Raw genomic sequence first — 22288 nt, 5'->3', positions numbered from 1 at the left:
CCTCTGTTTCTGTTTCTGTTTCTGTTTCTGCTTTATTGTCTCTAATGCTTCTGCTTGTTTCCCTGTGTCCCCAACTTGACTCTCAGCCACCTACCACTTTTTATTCTGCTTTATGGAAAAGTCCTCCCATTCCCAATCCTATGTTTAAAAAAAATAAAACACACTTATTTAAATGTTTACGTAATAACTAATTTCTTGCTCACTCTCTGTCCTCATCCCCAGGCTGCAACCTGTCCAGAACTTTCCCTCTGGCAGCCATGTGGGAAAGGGGAGAAGGGACAAGGGAGCCAGGATGAGTGTGGCGGTGACTCGGTGACAGGAAGTGGGGGGTCCAGGGCAGCAAGGGCTGAATGGAAGCAGGTGAGACGGGGCCAGGGGTGGCAGGTCAGGCAGAACTCAGGAGACAGGTACACAGAACAAGGATCCTGCTCTTTCCCACCCTCTTAGCTCCAAGAGGATGAACCGTGTGTCCCCCAAATCCAACTGCTAAAGTCCCAACCCCTGGAGCCTCAGAATGTGACTACATTTGAGGCACAGGCTTTAAAGAGATGGTTGTTAAAAGGAGGCCCTTAGGATGGGCCTGATCCAATCTGCCTGATGTTGTTATGAGAAGGGAAACTGGGACACACAGAGGGGCACCAGGGGCTCCCCACAGTGAGCACAGAGGACAGACCATGCCAGGGCGGAGCAAGAAGGTGGCCCTCTGCTGGTCAAGGAGAGAGGCCCTAGGAGGAGCCTGACCCAGGGACACCTTGATCTCCAGTGAGATCAAGCTTCCAGTGTCCACATTTGAGGAAACAAACACCTGCCGTGACGTCCCTCAGTCTGTGGGGTTTTGTTCTGGAAGCCCTAGCAGAGGAATGCGGTCACTGTCCTCAAGGACCCTGGTTCTCTGATAAGTCACATCCCCGGTAAGGCTGTTACTCACATCTTCCAATTCTCACAGCTAGACATACTCAAGCCCATTTACATTCAGTTTATTAACAAGAAGGTGAATGTGGTGAGATGGGAGGAACCAGGCTGGGGGCTCCCTCATGGGGGAGAAGGAGGCCTTGAGGGAGGAGGGAGGATGAGCAGGAGGAATTGGGGGTGGGGTGGGGCTGGGACCTGAGGCACTGGGGAGAGAGGTGCGGTGGTGTGAGACTCAAGGAACAACAGCTGCAGGGGGGCTGAGGATGCCCTCACCTAAGGATTTCTTGAAGCTCTGCAGCCAGGAAATCATAATCTTTTAACAGATTCCGTCTCTGGAAGCGCATTCCCTTGTGGTCCACAAAGTTGTCCCAACAGTATTCAAAATCTGAGATAAAGAGGGAAGAGAGCAGTCATGTGGGCCCTGGGAGGCCTTCTCCTCCTGACCCTTCTGTGCCCCCCTCCTCAGGGCCTAGTCTCTTCCCTGCCAAGTGCCACCAGTCTTGCCTCAGTTTCCTCCCACTCACTCACCCTGGGGACATTCTAGATCCTCCCCCACCCCTGGCTCGGTACTACTCTCTCCCACAGTCTGGGTCCCCAGCTCCCCTCTGCTCTCACCATCACAGAACATGATGTCCAGCTGGACCCCTGCGTCCCATAGCTTGCAAAGCCCCTCCTGGTAATTTGGGTCCCAGAAGTAGTAGAGGCGGGAGGCGAAGATGCTCAGCGTCAAGTTTCTGTACTCCTCCAGGAACTCAACCACCTCCTCTGCACAGGTGGGGCAGGGGCTCCAGGATAAGAACCAGGTGACATTGTAATATTCATCACGGTATGGATACTGGTCACGGAACCAAGAGAGGAAGCACTCTTCTGCATGGCATCGAGCCCAGGGATGGACCTGGGAGAAGTAGAGAAGAGAAAGGGACACTCTTGGCTGGTAGAGCAGACAGAGTGGCAGGACTGGGTGCCATGGGAGGAGGAGTAAAGGGGCAGGAGCCTCAGGGGTATGTCGTTCATTGATTTATCACTGCTTTCCATCTCTCCCTGCCCTGTCTTTTTTTTTGAGCCATCCCTTCCCATAGTTATCCACCATGCATGAATTCTAACATCTATTCTCCTTCCATCCATTTATCCATCCATTCATCCATCCATCCATCCAACCATCCATCAAACCAACCAACCATCCAACCATCCAACCATCCATCCAACCATCCATCCAACCATCCATCCATCCAACCATCCAACATCCATCCAACCATCCATCCATCCATCCATCCAACCATCCATCAAACCAACCAACCATCCAACCATCCAACCATCCATCCAACCATCCATCCAACCATCCAGCCATCCAACCATCCAACATCCATCCAACCATCCATCCATCCATCCATCCAACCATCCATCAAACCAACCAACCATCCAACCATCCAACCATCCATCCAACCATCCATCCAACCATCCAGCCATCCAACCATCCAACCATCCAACCATCCAACCATCCATCCAACCATCCATCCAACCATCCAGCCATCCAACCATCCATCCATCCAACCATCCAACATCCATCCATCCAACCATCCATCCATCCATCCATCCATCCATCCAAACATCCATCCATCCATCCATCCAACCATCCATCAAACCATCCCACCATCCAACCATCCATCCAACCATCCATCCAATCATCCAGCCATCCAACCATCCATCCAACCATCCAACCATCCATCCAACCATCCATCCAACCAACCATCCAACAACAACCATCCAACCATCCATCCAACCATCCATCCATCCATCTATCCATCCAACCATCCATCCATCCATCCAAGCATCCATCCATCCAACCATCCATCCATCCAACCATCCATCCATCTATCCATCCAACCATCCATCCAACCATCCATCCATCCATCCATTCTGCCCTCAGCCAGGCCCTTTTGGGTCTAGGCTGGCTCCCTGGGTGATGGCACCTGGGGAGGGTCACACAGCCATGCTGCCCCACAGGGGAACCGTTAGCTGCACACATCTTCAGACCACTTTACCTGTGGCTCGTGTGAACTGAGATGGGGGGCAAGTGTAAATACACATCTCATTTCAACAACGTAGTAAAAAAGAAGAATGTAAATGACCTCACGAAGAACTTTTATATTCATTACAATTTGAAAGAATCTCTTAGATATATTGCCTAATACATTATCAATACTAATTTCATAAATTGCCTTCAGCTCTTTGAACACCGGGTACTAGAACAGGTGAAACGACCTTTCACCTGTCAGTACTGCTGAAGCATACCCCTGACCCAGCCCATCATGGTTCTCTCCTGGAAACAGGCTTTGCAAAGTCTGCAGTATCAGGGGAGGGGAGAGGGTAGGGGTATGGTGGGACCTGTCTCAGGAGTGGCAGTCGTTACGGGACAGGGCTACAGAGTTGTGGGTTGGCTGTAGCAACTGCTGATGCTGGTCACTGGTACCGTGACATCCTTCCAGGGACATCGAGGCTGTGGCTGGGAGCAGGCCAGGGGTAGGCAGGACGAGGGGTGTGGGCTGTCCTCTGAGAGATCAGAGGGCCTGGGAACGGAGGAGTCAGCCTTGTGGCGAGGGGACGGCTCTACCAATGGAGTCATTAGCAGGGCAGAGAAGGCAATGGTGTCCAACAGGCCCTGACTTTCGAAAGATGCTCTGTCATCCAAGACTGCCAGAGGCCAAGGTCCAGGACAAGATTTGAAGATGGCCGAATGCCAGCAGACTCTCTGAAGGAGCCTCATCGGATGGGTCAAGTGCCATCCCGTATCAGGTTCCCAGAGGGTCAAGCAGGGAGCTCATTGGGTCCATGACTTAGGACAACGTCTTGGGAAGGAGCATCCACCACTAAGAGCCCCCATCTGGCATCTTACATATAACATTCTTCTCCTCACTGCCCCCTGACTCTGCTCCTGCCTGATAGGGCCCGGGGAGGAGGGCGGGGGGTGCGTACCTTGTTCCGAAAAACTCCCCGGTCGCTGTCATTATACGAGAAGTCGTCTTCTCTCTCCACTTGGAAGCAGAGAAAACAGAGTTTCCGCCCAGAAGCATAGAGCAGGTTTGGAAAGTGGAAACGGAAGGTGTTAGGATCTATCCTGTCCATTGGGTTTCTGGGGGCAAAAAAAGAGAAAACAGAAAATGCAGAAAGTGCCCTCTGGAGTTGTCCCTGGTGGGTTGCTTGCCCTGGGCACGGTGGCTCCCTCCAGCCCTCCTGGGCCCTACGCAGTGCTGCTGCTTTTCCAGGCTGGAAGGGGGACGTGCCTCCAGGGACAGTAGGGACAGGGACCCCACCTCTAGGGCCCCCTGGGCCCTGCTCCTTCCAGTAGCACACGCACTCCTGTTTTCCTTCCCGCCCTACCCCCAACCCATTAGAAAAATAGCAAAGAGAAAGAGAAACTTCTCTATCCCAAACGAACAGCTCTGTGAAGACCTCAGTTCAATTCATTCCTGATTTTTCACCTGTTTGTTTTTTCTTTTTAAGTATCAGGTTAAGGCTTAAATTCGGAGGCTCAGGCTACTGTTCCAAGTGCCTCAAATATCTGAACTCACCGACTCCTTCCCAGATTCTGGGGGAGTCACACCCACACTTTAGAGGGACAGGAACAGGGGCTCTGGCAGGTGAAGCAGCCTAGCCAAGTCCACGGCTAGTAAGTGATGGAGCTGGGGCACCTGTCCAGACAGGTTATTTCCAGCAGGGACCTTACATGGCTTCCGCAGCCGCATATGCAGTCTTAAATGTGTCTTTTTTTCTACTTCCTTTTAAATAGGCACATTCCTTCCAGCCAAGGCATCTTCCTTCCGGATGCATGCCGGTGGTCGTTACAAACGTGAAGCATGAAGCTCTCTCCCCTAGGTTGTGGGTAAGCTTGAGAATAGTCTGCATTTACACTAAAACCTTGGATGGCGAGTAACCTGTTCTGCAAGTGTTCTGCAAGACGAGCAACCATTTTTCATAAAGTTCAACTTGATAAAGGAGTGATGTCTTTCAATATGAGTAGTTCGCCATGCCAAAGGTCACATGATCACAACTGAGCCAATGGTTCTTCTCTCTGTCTCTCTGTCTCTCTGTCCCTCTGTCTCTCTCTCTCTGGCTGCAGGATGGTGGGTGATCATCTCCCATGCTCGGATGCTCGGTCTCAGGCAGGGGTGTTTGGCAGAAATCGGTGATTTTTCAGAACGTTGGAAGGTGCCCACAACTGGCACTAGTGTGTTTTTTGTCTCTTCAAAGTTCCTATGGACACTCCTTTGCTTTTCCAGACAAGAGTAAGCTTAGGAATGCTTTGCTTCATTCCAGGTGAGGCTGCCTGCGGATATAGACCCTTTCCTCTGCTGCTTTATCGCCAGTTGCATTCAATACAGTCATGACAAGAGTTTATTAATACTGTACTATAGTCAACATCCATTAGTAATAGAGAAAGGTGTCCTACCAATAACCCTCCTCTTTCTTGTCTGCCTCGCTCCAGCCACTAAGGTTTTCAAAGGTAAGGGCAGGTTACTTTGTTTCTTTTTCTTTCTCTTTTGTATTCTCCTTATTATTTTGTATTCTATTACAGCTTTGTAATCATTTGTATATGAATATTTGGGGTTGTGGAATGAATCATCTGAGTTTCCATCATTTCTTTTTTATTTTTTTATTTTTTAAAAGTTTTTTTTTTAACGTTTATTCATTTTTGAGACAGAGAGACACAGAGCATGAACGGGGGAGGGGCAGAGAGAGGGAGACATAGAATCTGAAACAGGCTCCAGGCTCTGAGCGGTCCGCACAGAGCCCGACGCGAGGCTCAGACTCACAGACTGTGCGATCATGACCTGAGCCGAAGCCGGCCGCTCAACCGACTGAGCCACCCAGGCGCCCCCCATCATTTCTTTTTTAAACAAAATTTTTAAAATGTTGTATTTATTTTTGAGACAGAGAGAGGCAGAGCGTGAGCAGGGGGGAGGGGGCAGAGAGAGAGGGAGACACAGAATCCGAAGCAGGCTCCAGGCTCTGAGCCATCAGCACAGAGCCCGACGCCGGACCCGAACCCACAAACTGCGAGATCATGACCTGAGCCAAAGTTGGACGCTCAACCGACTGAGCCACCTAGGCGCCCTGAGTTTCCTTCATTTCTTATGGGGAAATTCGCTTTGACATACAAGTGCTTTGGATTACAAGCATGTTCCCGGAACAAATTATGCTCACAAACCAAGGTTTTACTGTACTCGTCTGTGGTGGAGACAGCTTTGCAATAGATGACTTCACTTCTTGCCTCTGAGAGCTATCCTCACACTGTGCTTATTGTATTGTAAATGATGTGGGAAACAAAGGCAGAAGAAAAAATTTCAATTTCCTACTGCCGATGGCCCATTTAGAAGTCCTTGGCACAGGCAGAGTGACCTTCCTCTAGGAGCTCAGCTGCCTCAATGATGACACTTTGCTAAGGGCCAAAGGGAATCTTAGCTAAACATTATCCCAACCCCTAGGACCTGCTAAGTCTACTTTAACATATACAAATTCCTTGGGGAACCTCCTTTATCTCTAGCCCCCAAGACGTATGTTGGCAATCATCCTCCAGACATATGGCCGACCGATATTCATGTGAAGGGTCTCATGACTGAGTTTTACTGAACAGTAATAAATGACCTTGTCCTAACAGCAGCTAGACCCTCAAAGTCCTGGAAACCTTGTTTCCAAAATAACTTAGAGACTTATGCTGTCCCTAACCCCCTCCCAACCTGTATGTATATAATCATTCACTCTTCAGAACCCCGGTGTGGCTCTTCCTGCCCATGAGTCCTGTCCCCATGCTTCAATAAAACCACCTTTTTGGGGGCACCTGGATCGCTCACTCAGTTAAGCATCCGACTTCGGCTCAGGCCATGATCTCGCAGTTCATGGGTTTGAGCCCTGCATACGGCTCTGTGTTAACAGCTCAGAGCCTGGAGCCTGCTTCAGATTCTGTGGCTCACTCTCTGTTCCTCCCCCGTTCACATTCTGTCTCTGTCTCTCAAAAAATAAAAAAACATTAAAAATTTTTTTTTTTTTACTGAAAACAAATTTAAAAAATAATAAAACCACTGTTTTTGCACCCAAGACGTCTCAAGAGTTTTCTCGGCCATCGACTCCGAACCCCTACACTTCAAACCACATCATAAATATGAGAGAAAATCGATTCAAGTGCTTGAAAGGAAATCCACCAACTGCTTCGACCACCCTGTGGTTAGATTCAAAGCGTTTAACAGAGCACAGGAACTTCCGGAAGCCTCTGAAAGTGGGCATCACCCGGCACAGGCAGGGCCAGACATGCCCAACAGACTTTCAGACCCAGAGGCTGGCCTGGGGGGTAGGCACAGGGCTGGTTGGGGGGGGGGAGGCGGGAGGGGTGCGTTCAGAAGCAATCCCGGGAGCATCCCGGGAACATCCTGGGAACAGGGTGAGGATCCAGTTGGGAGTGGGTCTTGCAGAGAAGGAGCCCAGAGAGGGAGAGAAGGGAAGGGGGACCGTGGGGAGGAGGAGGCCAAGGACAGAGACACACACTGCAGGGCCGCCAGAAGGAGGGGCTGCAGAAGGGGGCCCAGCAGGACAGAGTGAGCAGAGAGCAGGGGTACCTTGGGTTGGGGCGCCAGGGCTCCATTCCTCTCTCCAGCCTTGGTTTGGGAAAGCCCCAGTGTGACAGTCACCTCCCAGGCTGCCTCCTCAGAAGCCCCACCTCCTTCCTGCTTTGGCCCCAAGGGTGGGAGGGCCCTCAGATGGTTGCACTTCCTCAGGCTCAGAGCCACCTCTCCCGAGGCCCCCCCCCCCCCTGGGCACAGCCTCCCTCAGAAGGAGATGGGCCCCATTGGGCAGCAGGACCCAGGTTATGGAAAAGGGAAAGAGAAAGTACTTCGCCAGAGGGGGTTGGGACACACACTGGCTGGAGAGAGCAGGACAGAAGCCGGTGGCTGGGGAGGGGCGGGCTCTCTGAGTGGGATGAGCCCTCTCCTGTCCACCACTGTGTGACCCTTAGGAGCCATTCAGTCCCCCAGCAGGACGTTGGGTGTCTGGAAAGGGAGGGCCAGGGCTCAGCCCTGCAGATCTTCATCCCCATTCCAGGAGAAGGCAGGTGTGTTGAGCACATCCTCTACCACAGCCCCCAAGAGCTTTGGGAGGGGCCAATCACTGCCTTCCCATCTTAGATGAGGTCCCAGCACAGAGAGGCTAAGGTACTCTCTGGAGCCACTCAGCAAAGCAATGGCCGAGCTGGAATGCCTTCCAGGGGGCCTGGCCTGGCTCCTCTGCTTCCTCACTATTCCATGGATAGGAGTGGGTGGGGGGCACAAGGGGAGGGCCCTTGCTGCCCCTACAAGGCCTCCCAGGTCAGGGATCAGGGATCTGGGCTTGAAGTGTGCATCCGGTGAGCTGTGTGCTTGCCTCGCCACATGTCCACCAGGACCCCAGATGGAGAAACAAAGAGCAACCGGGAAAGTTGACTCTTAGACAGGAAGAGGAGGCCTTGGAGCAGACACCTGTCACCCCAGGCCAGACCGCACGCGCATGCGAGTCCCCAAAGAGTTTCTTCCGGCTGGTGCCCCCACACCACCTCATTCTGCCCACCGGCCCTGGGATGGCCCCAAGGGGGGAGGGTAACAAGAGCGTGGGCAAGAGTTGCAGGATTCCCGGGAATGGCGTCCCCTCCGCTCCCATCTCTTTCAGTGTCCAGAGTTTCCAGCCAATGGAAGATTCCAGAATGAGCCGGGCCCTTCCAAGAGCGTGATCGGATGTGCACGCTCAGGTGTGGCTCAAGTTGACAGCTACGCGGCCTCTGGCCCGAGAAGCACTAAGGGTGGGCAGCAAGGCTCAAAGCCCTTCTCGCCTTTCCCTCGTGACAGCACTCCTGCAGCTCTGGCCTGGAGAACGCCCGCTAGCCCTCGGAGATGGGCAGAGAAGGGGGGTGTGCCAGAGCGCGACAGTGACTCTTGGAGGAGACCTCCCGGAGGTCCCTGTGGATCTCTAAGATGGGCCTCCTGCCTTGTTCTTTTCTCCAGAAGGAGCAGATATTGTGAGCTGGCCACGGGGGCCCGTTTGCATGACCGGGACAGTGGAGAGGCGTGTGGTCCACGGGTGTGACCCTCGGTGCCTCCCAGCTTGGAGGACGCGTGGACAGGGAGAGCAGCGGGACAGACTGAACAGCCAGAACTCTTCTGCACCATGCCTTCCGCCCCAGGCAGCAGTGCAGACAGGGAGGGGAGTGAAGAGACAGGTGTCGGGGGCCACCGCTATGCACACCTAATGGGCCAAGGTCACAGGAAGAAACAACGGGTCCGTGTGGGACCCAAGCCGCTCTCCACAGTGATTTTCTGGATGTGACCAACCGCACACCTGCCCTGCTGCTTTTCCTTCCTGGTTTTTGTCTGCCCAGAATCCCAGCATCTCAGGCTGATCTCTTCTCCTTTTCACCGTGCCCTGGTCCAGGCCACCCCGTGGGGCACCGCCACTGACTTTCCAAAGCTCACGCGGTAGTCAGCTCGGCGGTCGAAGGACCAGGTGTTCCCTCTGTTTCTGTTTCTGTTTCTGTTTCTGCTTTATTGTCTCTAATGCTTCTGCTTGTTTCCCTGTGTCCCCAACTTGACTCTCAGCCACCTACCACTTTTTATTCTGCTTTATGGAAAAGTCCTCCCATTCCCAATCCTATGTTTAAAAAAAATAAAACACACTTATTTAAATGTTTACGTAATAACTAATTTCTTGCTCACTCTCTGTCCTCATCCCCAGGCTGCAACCTGTCCAGAACTTTCCCTCTGGCAGCCATGTGGGAAAGGGGAGAAGGGACAAGGGAGCCAGGATGAGTGTGGCGGTGACTCGGTGACAGGAAGTGGGGGGTCCAGGGCAGCAAGGGCTGAATGGAAGCAGGTGAGACGGGGCCAGGGGTGGCAGGTCAGGCAGAACTCAGGAGACAGGTACACAGAACAAGGATCCTGCTCTTTCCCACCCTCTTAGCTCCAAGAGGATGAACCGTGTGTCCCCCAAATCCAACTGCTAAAGTCCCAACCCCTGGAGCCTCAGAATGTGACTACATTTGAGGCACAGGCTTTAAAGAGATGGTTGTTAAAAGGAGGCCCTTAGGATGGGCCTGATCCAATCTGCCTGATGTTGTTATGAGAAGGGAAACTGGGACACACAGAGGGGCACCAGGGGCTCCCCACAGTGAGCACAGAGGACAGACCATGCCAGGGCGGAGCAAGAAGGTGGCCCTCTGCTGGTCAAGGAGAGAGGCCCTAGGAGGAGCCTGACCCAGGGACACCTTGATCTCGGGCTTCCAGTGTCCACGCTGTGAGGAAACAAACACCTGCCGTGACGTCCCTCAGTCTGTGGGGTTTTGTTCTGGAACCCCTAGCAGAGGAATGCAGTCACTGTCCTCAAGGACCCTGGTTCTCTGATAAGTCACATCCCCGGTAAGGCTGTTACTCACATCTTCCAATTCTCACAGCTAGACATACTCAAGCCCATTTACATTCAGTTTATTAACAAGAAGGTGAATGTGGTGAGATGGGAGGAACCAGGCTGGGGGCTCCCTCATGGGGGAGAAAGAGGCCTTGAGGGAGGAGGGAGGATGAGCAGGAGGAAGCAGGGGTGGGGCAGCGGGCTTGGAGACATGAGGCGCTGGGGAGGGAGGTGCAGCGGTGGGAGACGCAAGGAACAGCAGCGGCACAGGAGGCTGAGCATGCACTTACCTAAGGATTTCTTGAAGCTCTGCAGCCAGGAAATCATAATCTTTTAACAGATTCCGTCTCTGGAAGCGCATTCCCTTGTGGTCCACAAAGTTGTCCCAACAGTATTCAAAATCTGAGATAAAGAGGGAAGAGAGCAGTCATGTGGGCCCTGGGAGGCCTTCTCCTCCTGACCCTTCTGTGCCCCCCTCCTCAGGGCCTAGTCTCTTCCCTGCCAAGTGCCACCAGTCTTGCCTCAGTTTCCTCCCACTCACTCGCCCTGGGGACATTCTAGATCCTCCCCCACCCCTGGCTCGGTACTACTCTCTCCCACAGTCTGGGTCCCCAGCTCCCCTCTGCTCTCACCATCACAGAACATGATGTCCAGCTGGACCCCTGCGTCCCATAGCTTGCGAAGCCCCTGCCGGTAATTTGGGTCGCCGAAGTAGTAGAGGCGGGAGGTGAAGATGCTCAGCGTCAAGTTCCTGTACTCCTCCAGGAACTCGACCACCTTCTTTGCACAGGTGGGGCAGGGGCTCCAGGATAAGAACCAGGTGACATTGTAATATTCATCACGGCATGGATACTGGTCACGGAACCAAGAGAGGAAGCACTGTTCTACATGGCATGTAGCCCAGGAATGGACCTGGGAGAAGTAGAGAAGAGAAAGGGACACTCCTGGCTGGCAGAGCAGACAGTGTGGCAGGACTGGGTGCCGTGGAAAGAAGGGTAACGGGGCAGGAGTCTCAGGGGTATGTCGTTCACTGATTTATCGCTCCTTTCCATCTCTCCCTGCCCTGTCTTTTTTTACTGAGCCATTCCTTCCCATAGTTATCCACCATGCATCAATTCTAACATCTATTCTCCTTCAATCCATCTATCCATCCATCCAACCATCTATCCAACCATCCATCCAGCCATCCATCCAACCATCCGTCCATCCAACCATCCATCCATCCATCCAACCATCCAACCATCCGTCCATCAGTCCAAACATCCATCCATCCATCCATCCATCCATCCATCCATCCATCTGTCCATTCGTCCATCCGTCCATCTGTCCATCCAACCACCCAGCCATCCATCCAACCATCCATCCAACCATCCAACCATCTGTCCATCCGTCCAACCATCTAACCATCCGTCCATCTGTCCAACCATCCATTCATCCATCTGTCCATCAGTCCAACAGTCTATCCATTTGTCCATCAGTCTAACCATCTGTCCATCCCTCCATCCGTCCATCCGTCCAATCATCCAACCATCCATCCATCCAACCATCCAACCATCCATCCATCCATCCATCCATCGATCCATCCAACCATCCAACCATCCATGCATGCATCCATCCATCCATTCATCCATCCATCCATCCAACCAACCAACCATCGGTCCATCGATCCATCCAACCATCCAACCATCCATCTTTCCATCCATCCATTCAACCAACCATCCATCCAACCATCCAACCATCCAACCATCGATCCATCCATCGATCCATCCATCCATCCATCCAACCATCCAACCATCCATCCATTCATTCAACCAACCATCCATCCATCCATCCAACCATCCATCCATCCATCCATCCTGCCCTGAGCCATGCCCTTTGGGGTCTAGGCTGGCTTCCTGGGTGATGGCACCTCGGGAGCCATGCTGCCCCACAGGGGAACCACTAGCCACACACATCTTCAGACCACTTTACCTGGCTGGTGTGAACTGAGGGTGGGGGGGCAAGTGTAAATACACATCCCGTTCCAACAACGTAGTAAAAAAGAAGAATGTAAATGACCTCACGAAGAACTTTTATATTCATTACAATTTGAAAGAATCTCTTAGATATATTGGCTAATACATTATCAATACTAATTTCATAAATTGCCTTCAGCTCTTTGAACACCGGGTACTAGGACAGGTGAAATGACTTTTCACCTGTTAGTACTGTTGAAGGGTACCCCCGACCCAGCCCATCATGGTTCTCTCCTGGAAACAGGCTCTGCAAAGTCTGCAGTATCAGGGGAGGGAAGAGGACAGGGGTGTGGTGGGACCTGTCTCAGGAGTGGCAGTGGTTACGGGACAGGGCTGCAGGGTGGTGGCTTGGCTGTAGCAACTGCTGATGCTGGTCACTGGTACCGTGACCTCCTTCCAGGGACATCGAGGCTGTGGCTGGGAGCAGGCCAGGGGTAGGCAGGACGAGGGGTGTGGGCTGTCCTCTGAGAGATCAGAGGGCCTGGGAACGGAGGAGTCAGCCATGTGGCCAGGGGACGGCTCTACCAATGGAGCCATTACCAGGGCAGAGAAGGCATTGGTGTCCAACAGGCCCTGACTTTCGAAAGATGCTGTCATCCAAGACTGCCAGAGGCCAAGGTCCAGGACAAGATTTGAAGATGGACGGAATGCCAGCAGACTCTCTGAAGGAGCCTCATCGGATGGGTCAAGTGCCATCCCGTATCAGGTTCCCAGAGGGTCAAGCAGGGAGCTCATTGGGTCCATGACTTAGGACAACGTCGTGGAAAGGAGCATCCACCACTAAGAGCCCCCATCTGGCATCTTACATATAACATTCTTCTCCTCACTGCCCCCTGACTCTGCTCCTGCCTGATAGGGCCCGGGGAGGAGGGCGGGGGGTGCGTACCTTGTTCCGAAAAACTCCCCGGTCGCTGTCATTATACGAGAAGTCGTCTTCTCTCTCCACTTGGAAGCAGAGAAAACAGAGTTTCCGCCCAGAAGCATAGAGCAGGTTTGGAAAGTGGAAACGGAAGGTGTTAGGATCTATCCTGTCCATTGGGTTTCTGGGGGTAAAGGAGAGAAAACAGAAAATGCAGAAAGTGCCCTCTGGAGTTGTCCCTGGTGGGTGGCCTGCCCTGGGCACGGTGGCTCCCTCCAGCCCTCCTGGGCCCTACGCAGTGCTGCTGCTTTTCCAGGCTGGAAGGGGGACGTGCCTCCAGGGACAGTAGGGACAGGGACCCCACCTCTAGGGCCCCCTGGGCCCTGCTCCTTCCAGTAGCACACACACTCGTGTTTTCCTGCTCGTCCTACCCCCAACCCATTAGAAAAATAGCAAAGAGAAAGAGAAACTTCTCTATCCCAAACGAACAGCTCTGTGTCGACTTCAGTTCAATTAATTCTTTTTTTTAATTTTTAAAATTTAATTATTTTTGAGAGATGAAATGTGAGTGGGAGAGGGGAAGAGAGAGCAGGAGACACAGAATCTGAAGCAGGCTCCAGGCTCCGAGCCACCAGCACAGAGCCCGATGTGGGGCTGGAACCCAAGAACTACCAGATCATGACCTGAGCCGAAGTCGGATGCTTAACCAACTGAACCACCCAGGCACCCCTCCTGACTTTGTTTTTACTGAACAGTAATAAATGGCCTTGTCCTAACAGCAGCTAGCCTCTCAAGATCCTGAAAACCTTGTTTCCAAAATGCCTTAGGCTCTTACGTTGTCCCTAACTCCCTTATCATTCACTCTTAGCAACCCAAGTGCAGCTCTTCCTGCCCACGAGTCCTGTCCCCGTGCTTTAATAAAACCACTTTTTTTTTTTTGCACCAGAGATGTTTCAAGAATTCTTCCTTGGGGGGTCCTGAACCCCTACACTTCAAACCACACCATAAATATGAGAGAAAATCGATTCAAGTGCTTGAAAGGAAATCCACCAACTGCTTCGACCACCCTGTGGTTAGATTCAAAGCGTTTAACAGAGCACAGGAACTTCCGGAAGCCTCTGAAAGTGGGCATCAACCCGCACAGGCAGGGCCAGACATGCCCAACAGACTTTCAGACCCAGAGGCTGGCCTGGGGGGGCACAGGGCTGGGTGGGGGGGGGGGAGGCGGGAGGGGTGCGTTCAGAAGCAATCCCGGGAGCATCCTGGGAACAGGGTGAGGATCCAGTTGGGAGTGGGTCCTGCAGAGAAGGAGCCCAGAGAGGGAGAGAAGGGAAGGGGGACTGCGGGGAGGAGGAGGCCAAGGACAGAGACACAGGCTACAGGGCCGCCAGAAGGAGGGGCTACAGAAGGGGGCTCACCAGGACAGAGTGAGCAGAGAGCAGGGGTACCTTGGGTTGGGGCGCCAGGGCTCCATTCCTCTCTCCAGCCTTGGTTTGGGAAAGCCCCAGTGTGACAGTGACCTTCCAGGCTGCCTCCTCAGAAGCCCCACCTCCTTCCTGCTTTGTTCTCAGGGGAGCCCTCAGGTGGTTGCACTGCCTCGGGTTCAGACTCGCATCTCCTTCTCTGAAGCCTCTCCCCTGGGCACAGCTGCCCTCAGAAGGAGACCGGCCCCATTGGGCAGAGTTATTGCAAAGGGAAAGAGAAAGGAGGATACCAGAGGGGGTCGGAACAGATTGGGTGGAGAGAGCAAGACAGAAGCTGGCTCCTGGGGAGGGGCGGGCTCTCTGAGGACTCGGGGTGAGCCCTCTCCACGTCACCCCTGCGTCCCCATGTCCCCACATCTGGGCCCAGGTGTTGCTCTCCACAAGCCTGTTGAAAGAATGAAGGTCAGGATGCAGTGTGTACTTTATGTCAGAACTCCTGTGTTTTCTCCTGACTCCGCAGTAGTAAAGGCACAGATGGGCTTTGGGTTCCTAATTCTGTGGTTGGTCCTCTGCATAAATCCCCTCAGCCTTCATGTGGCAGATTGAGGGCAGAGACAGGTGGAGACGGAGAGAGGGAAGAAGGGAGAGGGAGAAGGAGGGACAGCTTAGGTTTCTCTTCTCTTCTTAGAAGGACACCTGGGGCGCCTGGGTGGCTCTGTCAGTTAAGCATCGGACTTTGGCTCAGGTCATGATCTCATTGTTGTGAGTTCGAGCCCCGCGTCGGACTCTGTGCTGACAGCTCGGAGCCTGGAGCCTGCCTGGGATTCTGTGTCTCCCTCTCTCTCTGCCCCTCCCCTGCTCACACTCTGTCTCTGTCTCTGTCTCTCTCTCTCTCTCTCAAATAAACATTTTAAAAAAAGAAAAGAAGAAGAACACTAATCCCCTCACGGGCCCCACCCTCATGATAACATCTAAACCGAATCACCCCAAAGATTCTACTTTTAACACCATCCCACAGGAGTTTAGAGCTTCAACATATGAATCCGGAGGATACAATCTTTCAACCCATGACTGTTGTGACTGACAGGATTCCTTTCGATGACTCAGGGACAGGATGGCTGATGTGTCATCACACTGCTACATGAGGGGTGAGTTCTGCCTTACACTCAGAGCTGAGTCTCTAGGCCCTGGTGCTGCCTTTCTGGAGGTTGGAGGATCGAGTTCGTGCTCACCACTTCCTCACGGGAGGCCCAGAATGTTAGTGATGGTAGCTGGGCCATTGCTGCCCTTAGCAGGATGGAGATTTCCTGGTGGGAATAAAAGAAGCAAAGGTGTGTTGGCTGGGAAGTAGGTTCATAATGGATGCGCATTAGAGGAGCTAACTGAAGCTGGTGTCTCAGGTGTAGGCTGTGGGGAGTCCTCACACTGTGCCCTGGGTGCAATCGTGACAAAGGAGTGATAGGCAGTGGGTCCCTCCTTCTACCTCACCCACCTGAGCTCTTTGGCTGGGCAAGTTCCCTTGGGTGCTTCTTTACCCTTTATCACAAGGCCCAGTCTTGACAGGTGGCATTTCCATGCCATCATGGAGGTAGTTCCCCTTGGGCGCTCTCTCACCTTTGCTCTGCCCAAGTGAACGGAGGTGAAATCAACATGCAGCTCTCTGAGGACCCCATGAAGAATTTGGCCGCTCATGGCCCTCTCCCCACACTCACCCTGAGTGTCTCTCTGCATTTCCAACCAATCTCTGGTTCCCAGCGTTTCAAGTGCTCCCTCAGAGAGCCCCAGGCCCTTCTCAGGAACACTGGTGTCTGCGTGAGTCAGGGAAAGTGGAACTGAAAGGCAGGTCTCTGGAAGGACGGGCAAGAGGGGCAGGGATGGTATAGCGGGCTCCTGGTTTCAAGAAACAAGGTAGGGCCAGAGTGTCTGTTTTGATCTACTGCCGGTGAACCTCTCGATCCCTGTCCCTTGTCACTGGTTGCGTGACCCAGGCTCCAGGTCAGGTTCAGCTCTGAGGGCTGGCTCAGTTAAGGGCTCCTGTGGTGGGCAGGGTCCCGCTGAACAGCCAGAGTCCATGGAGCAAAGAAACAGGAAATCCAATGACAAGTTCAGTGTTGTGCCCACCTGTCCAGCCTCTTTTTGTGTTATGTGAATTTCACCTCAGTAAATTAAAAAAGAAATGGGACACATGAACAAACCTCAAATTGTTCGAAATTGTACTGGCTCTTTATAGATCAACATGAATTTATGGACAAATTTTCAGGTTCCATGACAAATCCTGCTATCAACGTGCAGGTTAATTTTGGGAAGCATAGACATCTTTGTGGCACTGAAGGTCTCTATCCATGAACATGGTACATACTTCAATTTATATAGTTCTTCTTTTTATGTTTTCAATGAATCTTGTACTTTTTAAAATAAAGGTCTCACACATTTTGTTAGGTTCACTTCTAGTAAACTCTTTGGGAGATATTGTAACCTTTATCTACCTTTACCTTTATCTACACTTTTGTTTGTTGCTAGTGTCTGGGAACACTATTAATATTCCTAAACTGAAGTTGGATCTACCAACCTCACTGAGAATTTGCTTGCTGTTTCTCATAGTTTCTGTTTTTTGTGGGTTTTTTTTGCGATCCCCACAGCTCTTGTCCTTTATTGAAGCCTGTGGGGCACTGGCTTGGACAACAACACAGTGTTGAACAGTGACAATCATAAAGGGGACTTTTGTGTCATTCTATTTTTAGGGGAATATTTCTTTTTTTTTTTTTTTAATTTTTTTTCCCAACTTTTATTTATTTTGGGGACAGAGAGAGAGAGAGAGCATGAACGGGGGAGGGGCAGAGAGAGAGGGAGACACAGAATCGGAAGCAGGCTCCAGGCTCCGAGCCATCAGCCCAGAGCCTGACGCGGGGCTCGAACTCATGGAGCGCGAGATCGTGACCTGGCTGAAGTCGGACGCTTAACCGACTGCGCCACCCAGGCGCCCCTAGGGGAATATTTCTAAGAGGGAAATAGAAAACTGTCCCAAATTCTTCATTTATCTTTTTTAAAAAATAATTTTTTGAGTATAGTCGAAGTCCCATATTCTTCAAATCTTTCTTGGCTTGAATATTTGTTTGCTAACCATTTAATTATGATTTTTGCGTTTATGATTATAAATATGGCTGTAATTTTTCTTACTCATGTTCTCCTTATTTAGCTTTTTTATAATTATTATTTTAAAATAATGTCTACACCCAAAACCGGGCTTGAGTCCACAACCCTGAGACCCAGAGTCACCCACTCCACTGACTGAGCCAGCCAGACATCCCTCTTCTTATTTAATTTTAAATCAAGATTATTGTAGCTGCCCAAAATCAATTGGGGAGTTTGGCTTTTTTTTTTTTTTCCAATTTCCTAGGAAAGCTCAATTCTGATCCTTACATGGTTGATTGAACTCACCATAAAACCTCTGGGTCTGGTAATTTGATATTGTTGTTTATGTAGTCATTTTAAGTAATAATTGCATTTCTTTAATGGTTTAGGGTTAATCCATGTGTTGTGTTTCTTTTGGTATCATTTTTATCATATTTTTTCTAGAAGGTTGTCCATTCAGTCTCATTTGTCAGATTGATTGTGTGTGTTCACAGTATTCTTTTCTGACTTTTTACACCTTTATAAAAGACAACCCCAGGGGTGCTTGGCTGGCTTAGTCAGTAGAGCATGTGACTCTTGATCTCAGGGTTGTGAGTTCGAGTCCCATGTTGCGTATAGAGATTACTTAAAAATAAAATCTTTTGGGGCACCTGGATGGCTCAGTCAGTTAAGTGTCTGACTCTTGATCTCAGCTCAGGTCTTGATCTCGGGGTTATGAGCTTTACTTATAAATACATACATACATACATACATACATAAATACATAAATAAATACATCTATCTATATTTTAAAAAAGATGACCCCATTTTTCATTGATAGTATAGTTTTTGCTTTCTTTCTTCGTTACTTTTTTTCAAAGTACCAGGTTTTGATTTTAATCAAAATCAAATTTTGTCATTCCCATTTCATATATATATATATATATATATATATATATATAAATCTCCCACATTTTCTTTACTCATCAGTCAGTTGGACATGTATGTTGTTTCTATATCCTGGCTATCATGAATAATGCTGCAATGAACACAGGGGTGCAAATATCTCTTCAAAATATTGATTTCATTTCCTTTAGATATTGTCACAAGCACACTATGAAGATGCACACACATGTTGTCTTTCCACAATGTCAGCGTTATTCAGTCACAAACAATGTTAATGTAATTGTAAAACTTGTTCAGGATTCCAAACTCAATGACATTTCATATGCATTTAACTTGGCTTCATACACACCGTGCCAAGCAAAGCACAAGACAAAGTCACACAACAAACAAGTTACAAGGGGCAAGAAGTTAATGAACTTAACTTGAAGCCAGTCTGTGGGCGCATAGTTGAGACGAGGCCTCCATCTGATCTGCGTCAGCTCTTGGCACTTGCTGCCTATCATATTCAAGCAGTGGAGGATCTGTATTATGCTCAGAGATCAATCTGGCAGAGCCTTTGGCCACAGTTGCCTTTCTGATGCAGTCAGATAGATGCAAAAGGGTCAGCATCTGGAGAGTCTGACTGTTGGCTGCAGCTCCTTTTTAAGCTCGTTGGAGTTTTATCAGCCTTGGGCCTTAGCAGACCTCCTTTGGTTCTGCTGGTTATCAGTTCTGGGTGTTGTCAGCCTGTGCTGGTTTCGAGGATATCTGGTCTTACCTGCAACATCCTTGGCTGCTTAGATCTCTGCTTGACAGGAATGACTATCTTGCTCTTTATAGATATATACCCAGAGGTGGGATTGCTGAATCATATGGAACATAAAAGGACTTCTTATGGGACTCTGACTTTATGCCAGTGTAGGGGCAGGTTAAGGAGTGTCGGTAAGGTATTGTCTTCATGTCTGGTGTGCAACAGACATAAAGTCCATGGGATAAACACTTTGTGACAGGATGGTGGATGTAGGGTGTGGGAGAGCAAGAACAAACTGGAGAGTATAAGGATGAGCTGTAGAGCACGTGGGGAACAGCAGAAATCCATGTCCTTTTTCTTGTCCCTGATTTCAGTGGTCTGGGTGTCCTGTGGGGTCTTGTTAAAAACAAAATTCAACAGAGCAAATTTGAAGATCTAATTGGCTTCATTAAGCACTTCATGAATTGGGTGGCACCCCACCTAGCAAGTAGAGATGTTCTGAGGGGTTGTACAAATGAAGGTTTTCATAGAGACTGGAGTAAGGAAGTTGTTAGCAAACAAAAGAAAGGATTGTTTCAGGCCAGGACATCTTCTTTGGGGAGTGAAGGGACCAGCAGTGTTTTTATCATGCAGATGACCTCACTAGTGCTGATCATGAAATTTCAGATTGACTATTAAAAGGTCAGATTCCTAGGATGTGATTGCATCTGTAATTAAGTCTTGGCTTGCTGTCATGGGGGGGGGGGTGGTGAACGACTCCATTTTGTATTTGTTTTTTCTTTCTTAACACTCCCTTCACCACAAAGCTAGAACACATGCCTTGCTCCAGGGTAGGAGAAGCTCAAGGAGGATGTGGGGGAGGTTCTCATAGTTGTGGCTTCACACAAAGGAGGTGAGTCAGGTCAGTACCTCAACAGGAGAGCACATTAGAAAAGGCTGCTTCTTTAGTTGGCCAAACTAGGCCCAATCTAAGACTACTGTAAGGGGCATTCGGGCAAATGTAGTTCAGCCTGGCCAAGTCCTTGCATCAGAACTATTGCAAGGTGGCAGAACCCTGAGAATGCATTTGGGATTACATGGAATCTACAGAATTAATATTTTAACAATATGGAGTCTTCTGATCCATGAACATTGTATATTTTCACATCTTCTTTGCTTTCTCTTAGTAATGTTTTGCATTTTTCAGTGCACGGGTCTTAGACAACTTTTTCAAGATGATGTTTAGTGCTGTTTTCAGAGACAGATTTCTAGTAATAGGTAACAGCAAAACCTTCCATCATGTTTACTATAGGTCAAGCACTCTTCAGAATATATGTAGATATAAATATAAACAAATTCATTTAAGCCTCACAACCACGTAGGTGAAAGTTCTATTATTATCTCCATTTTACATGCCTACAATTTGGCTAAACAACTTGCCAGATGTCATAATCCAGTAAGTGGTGGGGGCAGGATTGGAACTCAGGCAGCCGCTCCAGAGTCTCTCCTTCCACCACTACTCTATACTACTTGGTAATAGCTGTTGGTGTTCACACAATAGCACAGAAAATCAAGACTGATACTCAGTGAATGTAAGATTTTAATCTCGTATTCAGATTTATTGAGCTAGTTCTTTGAACTAATTCTATGACACAGCAAGATCTCTCTTCCTCAATTGCTGGGGTGTTGAGGAGGGACATTTTCAACTCTATCTTACATTATTCAGTATTTATGAAGATTTGCAGATCTTTTTAAGTTTATTTATTTTGAGAGAGAGAGTGAGCATGAGCAGGGGAGGGACTGAGAGAAAGGGAGACTGTCAGTGTGGAGCCAGACATGGGGCTCGATCCATGAGATCATGACCTGAGCTGGAACCAAGAATCAGACACTCAGCTGACTGAGCCACCCAGGCGTTCCCCCCCGCCCCACCAAATTTTTAAATATATAAGAATGAGCTCCCAATAACTTTCCTTATTGTGGTAACTAATGTACCCCACCATTGTTTTAAGGAGTCCTCCTTTTATGGGACCCAGTTGAAAGCCAAGGACATAGCCTGTAACCAGAGTTGCTGAGCCAAGGACTGAATGAGCAGTGGGGTGGACCAGGGTCTCTGTCCATTGTTGCAACACGTACACAATCTTTCCAAGATGGACTGAGCTGGGCATCACAGGACAAGTGGACTGTGGCAGCCACTTGGTAGAAGCTGGACATCAACACGAGAGAACAAAGGATGCTGTTTCCTGCTCTAAAAGAGCAAGGATGAAACACCAGACTCCAAATTCTACTGAGGAGCCCAGAAAGACATCCAGACACAGAGACACAAGGGGGCGTCTGCTGTCTGTGGTGATCCAAGGACGTGGCTCAAGGTTCAAGGTAGCATCTCAAAGAAGGGCTTCTTCAGGCCGAGGTCATGTGAGATGACTCATGCCAGGTCATCTTGGAGAGGAAAGTTCCAGAGAGTGCAAGGAGAAGTTAAAGGTCTTAGTTCATGCTGGATCTAAGAGAGACAAAACTCTAGTAGTCAGAGGTGAAGCTCCGAGAGGAGGAAAGAGGCAGCCATGAGGGAGAAGAGGAGAAACATGGGGTGAGGAAAAAGAATCAGGATCAAAGAGGAAGATAAAACCCTTTGGGCAAATGGAGAGAAACAAAGGATCCATGAGAAAGAAACAGAAGGAGGCAGGGAGAGAGGGAAGTAGGTAGGGAGAACAGAAGAAGGGAGGGAGGGAGACCGCAAGCAGGGGTGGGATCTGGGGACAGCAGAGAGCTAAGCTGACGTGGGCACAGGCACTGGGAAGGCGCAGCAGGAGCCTGGGACAGAAGGAAGACCGATAGAAAGGAGGGTCCCCCAGACGGAGGAAGGGCCAGTGAGGAGTGAAACGGGAAGGAGAGGGGGCAGCGGGGCTGAGGGTGTGCCACACCAGGACGCCTGCCA

The 22288-nt window shown here is 50.2% G+C and overlaps 1 protein-coding gene across 1 annotated transcript; it reads right to left on the bottom strand.

The window, feature by feature from the left end:
- Positions 1–961: 961 nt before the first annotated feature.
- On the bottom strand, positions 962–12851 carry LOC122473689 (DNA dC->dU-editing enzyme APOBEC-3F-like). The gene is made up of 6 exons (XM_043564304.1): positions 12672–12851; positions 10965–11244; positions 10623–10734; positions 3886–4042; positions 1528–1807; positions 962–1297 (listed from the first exon to the last, which is right to left on the bottom strand). The coding sequence occupies exons 1-6, from the start codon at positions 12849–12851 to the stop codon at positions 1182–1184; spliced, it is 1125 nt and encodes a 374-aa protein (XP_043420239.1). The 3' UTR covers positions 962–1181.
- Positions 12852–22288: the final 9437 nt, after the last annotated feature.

This window comes from Prionailurus bengalensis, chromosome B4, assembly GCF_016509475.1.
Source record: "Prionailurus bengalensis isolate Pbe53 chromosome B4, Fcat_Pben_1.1_paternal_pri, whole genome shotgun sequence".
Taxonomy (NCBI): domain Eukaryota; kingdom Metazoa; phylum Chordata; class Mammalia; order Carnivora; family Felidae; genus Prionailurus; species Prionailurus bengalensis.
Note: the sequence above shows the minus strand (reverse complement) of the source record. Positions and strands in the feature narration are given on the sequence as shown.

Excerpts from the sequence above, each read along its gene's own strand:
- LOC122473689 (XM_043564304.1), bottom strand. The coding sequence starts at position 12,851 with ATGGCTGACTCCTCCGTTCCCAGGCCCTCTGATCTCTCAGAGGACAGC. Across the intron at positions 4,043-10,622 it reads GAGCTTCAAGAAATCCTTAG|AAACCCAATGGACAGGATAG; the intron begins GTAAGTGCATGC and ends TTTTGCCCCCAG. Across the intron at positions 1,298-1,527 it reads GGACATCATGTTCTGTGATG|ATTTTGAATACTGTTGGGAC; the intron begins GTGAGAGCAGAG and ends TCTTTATCTCAG.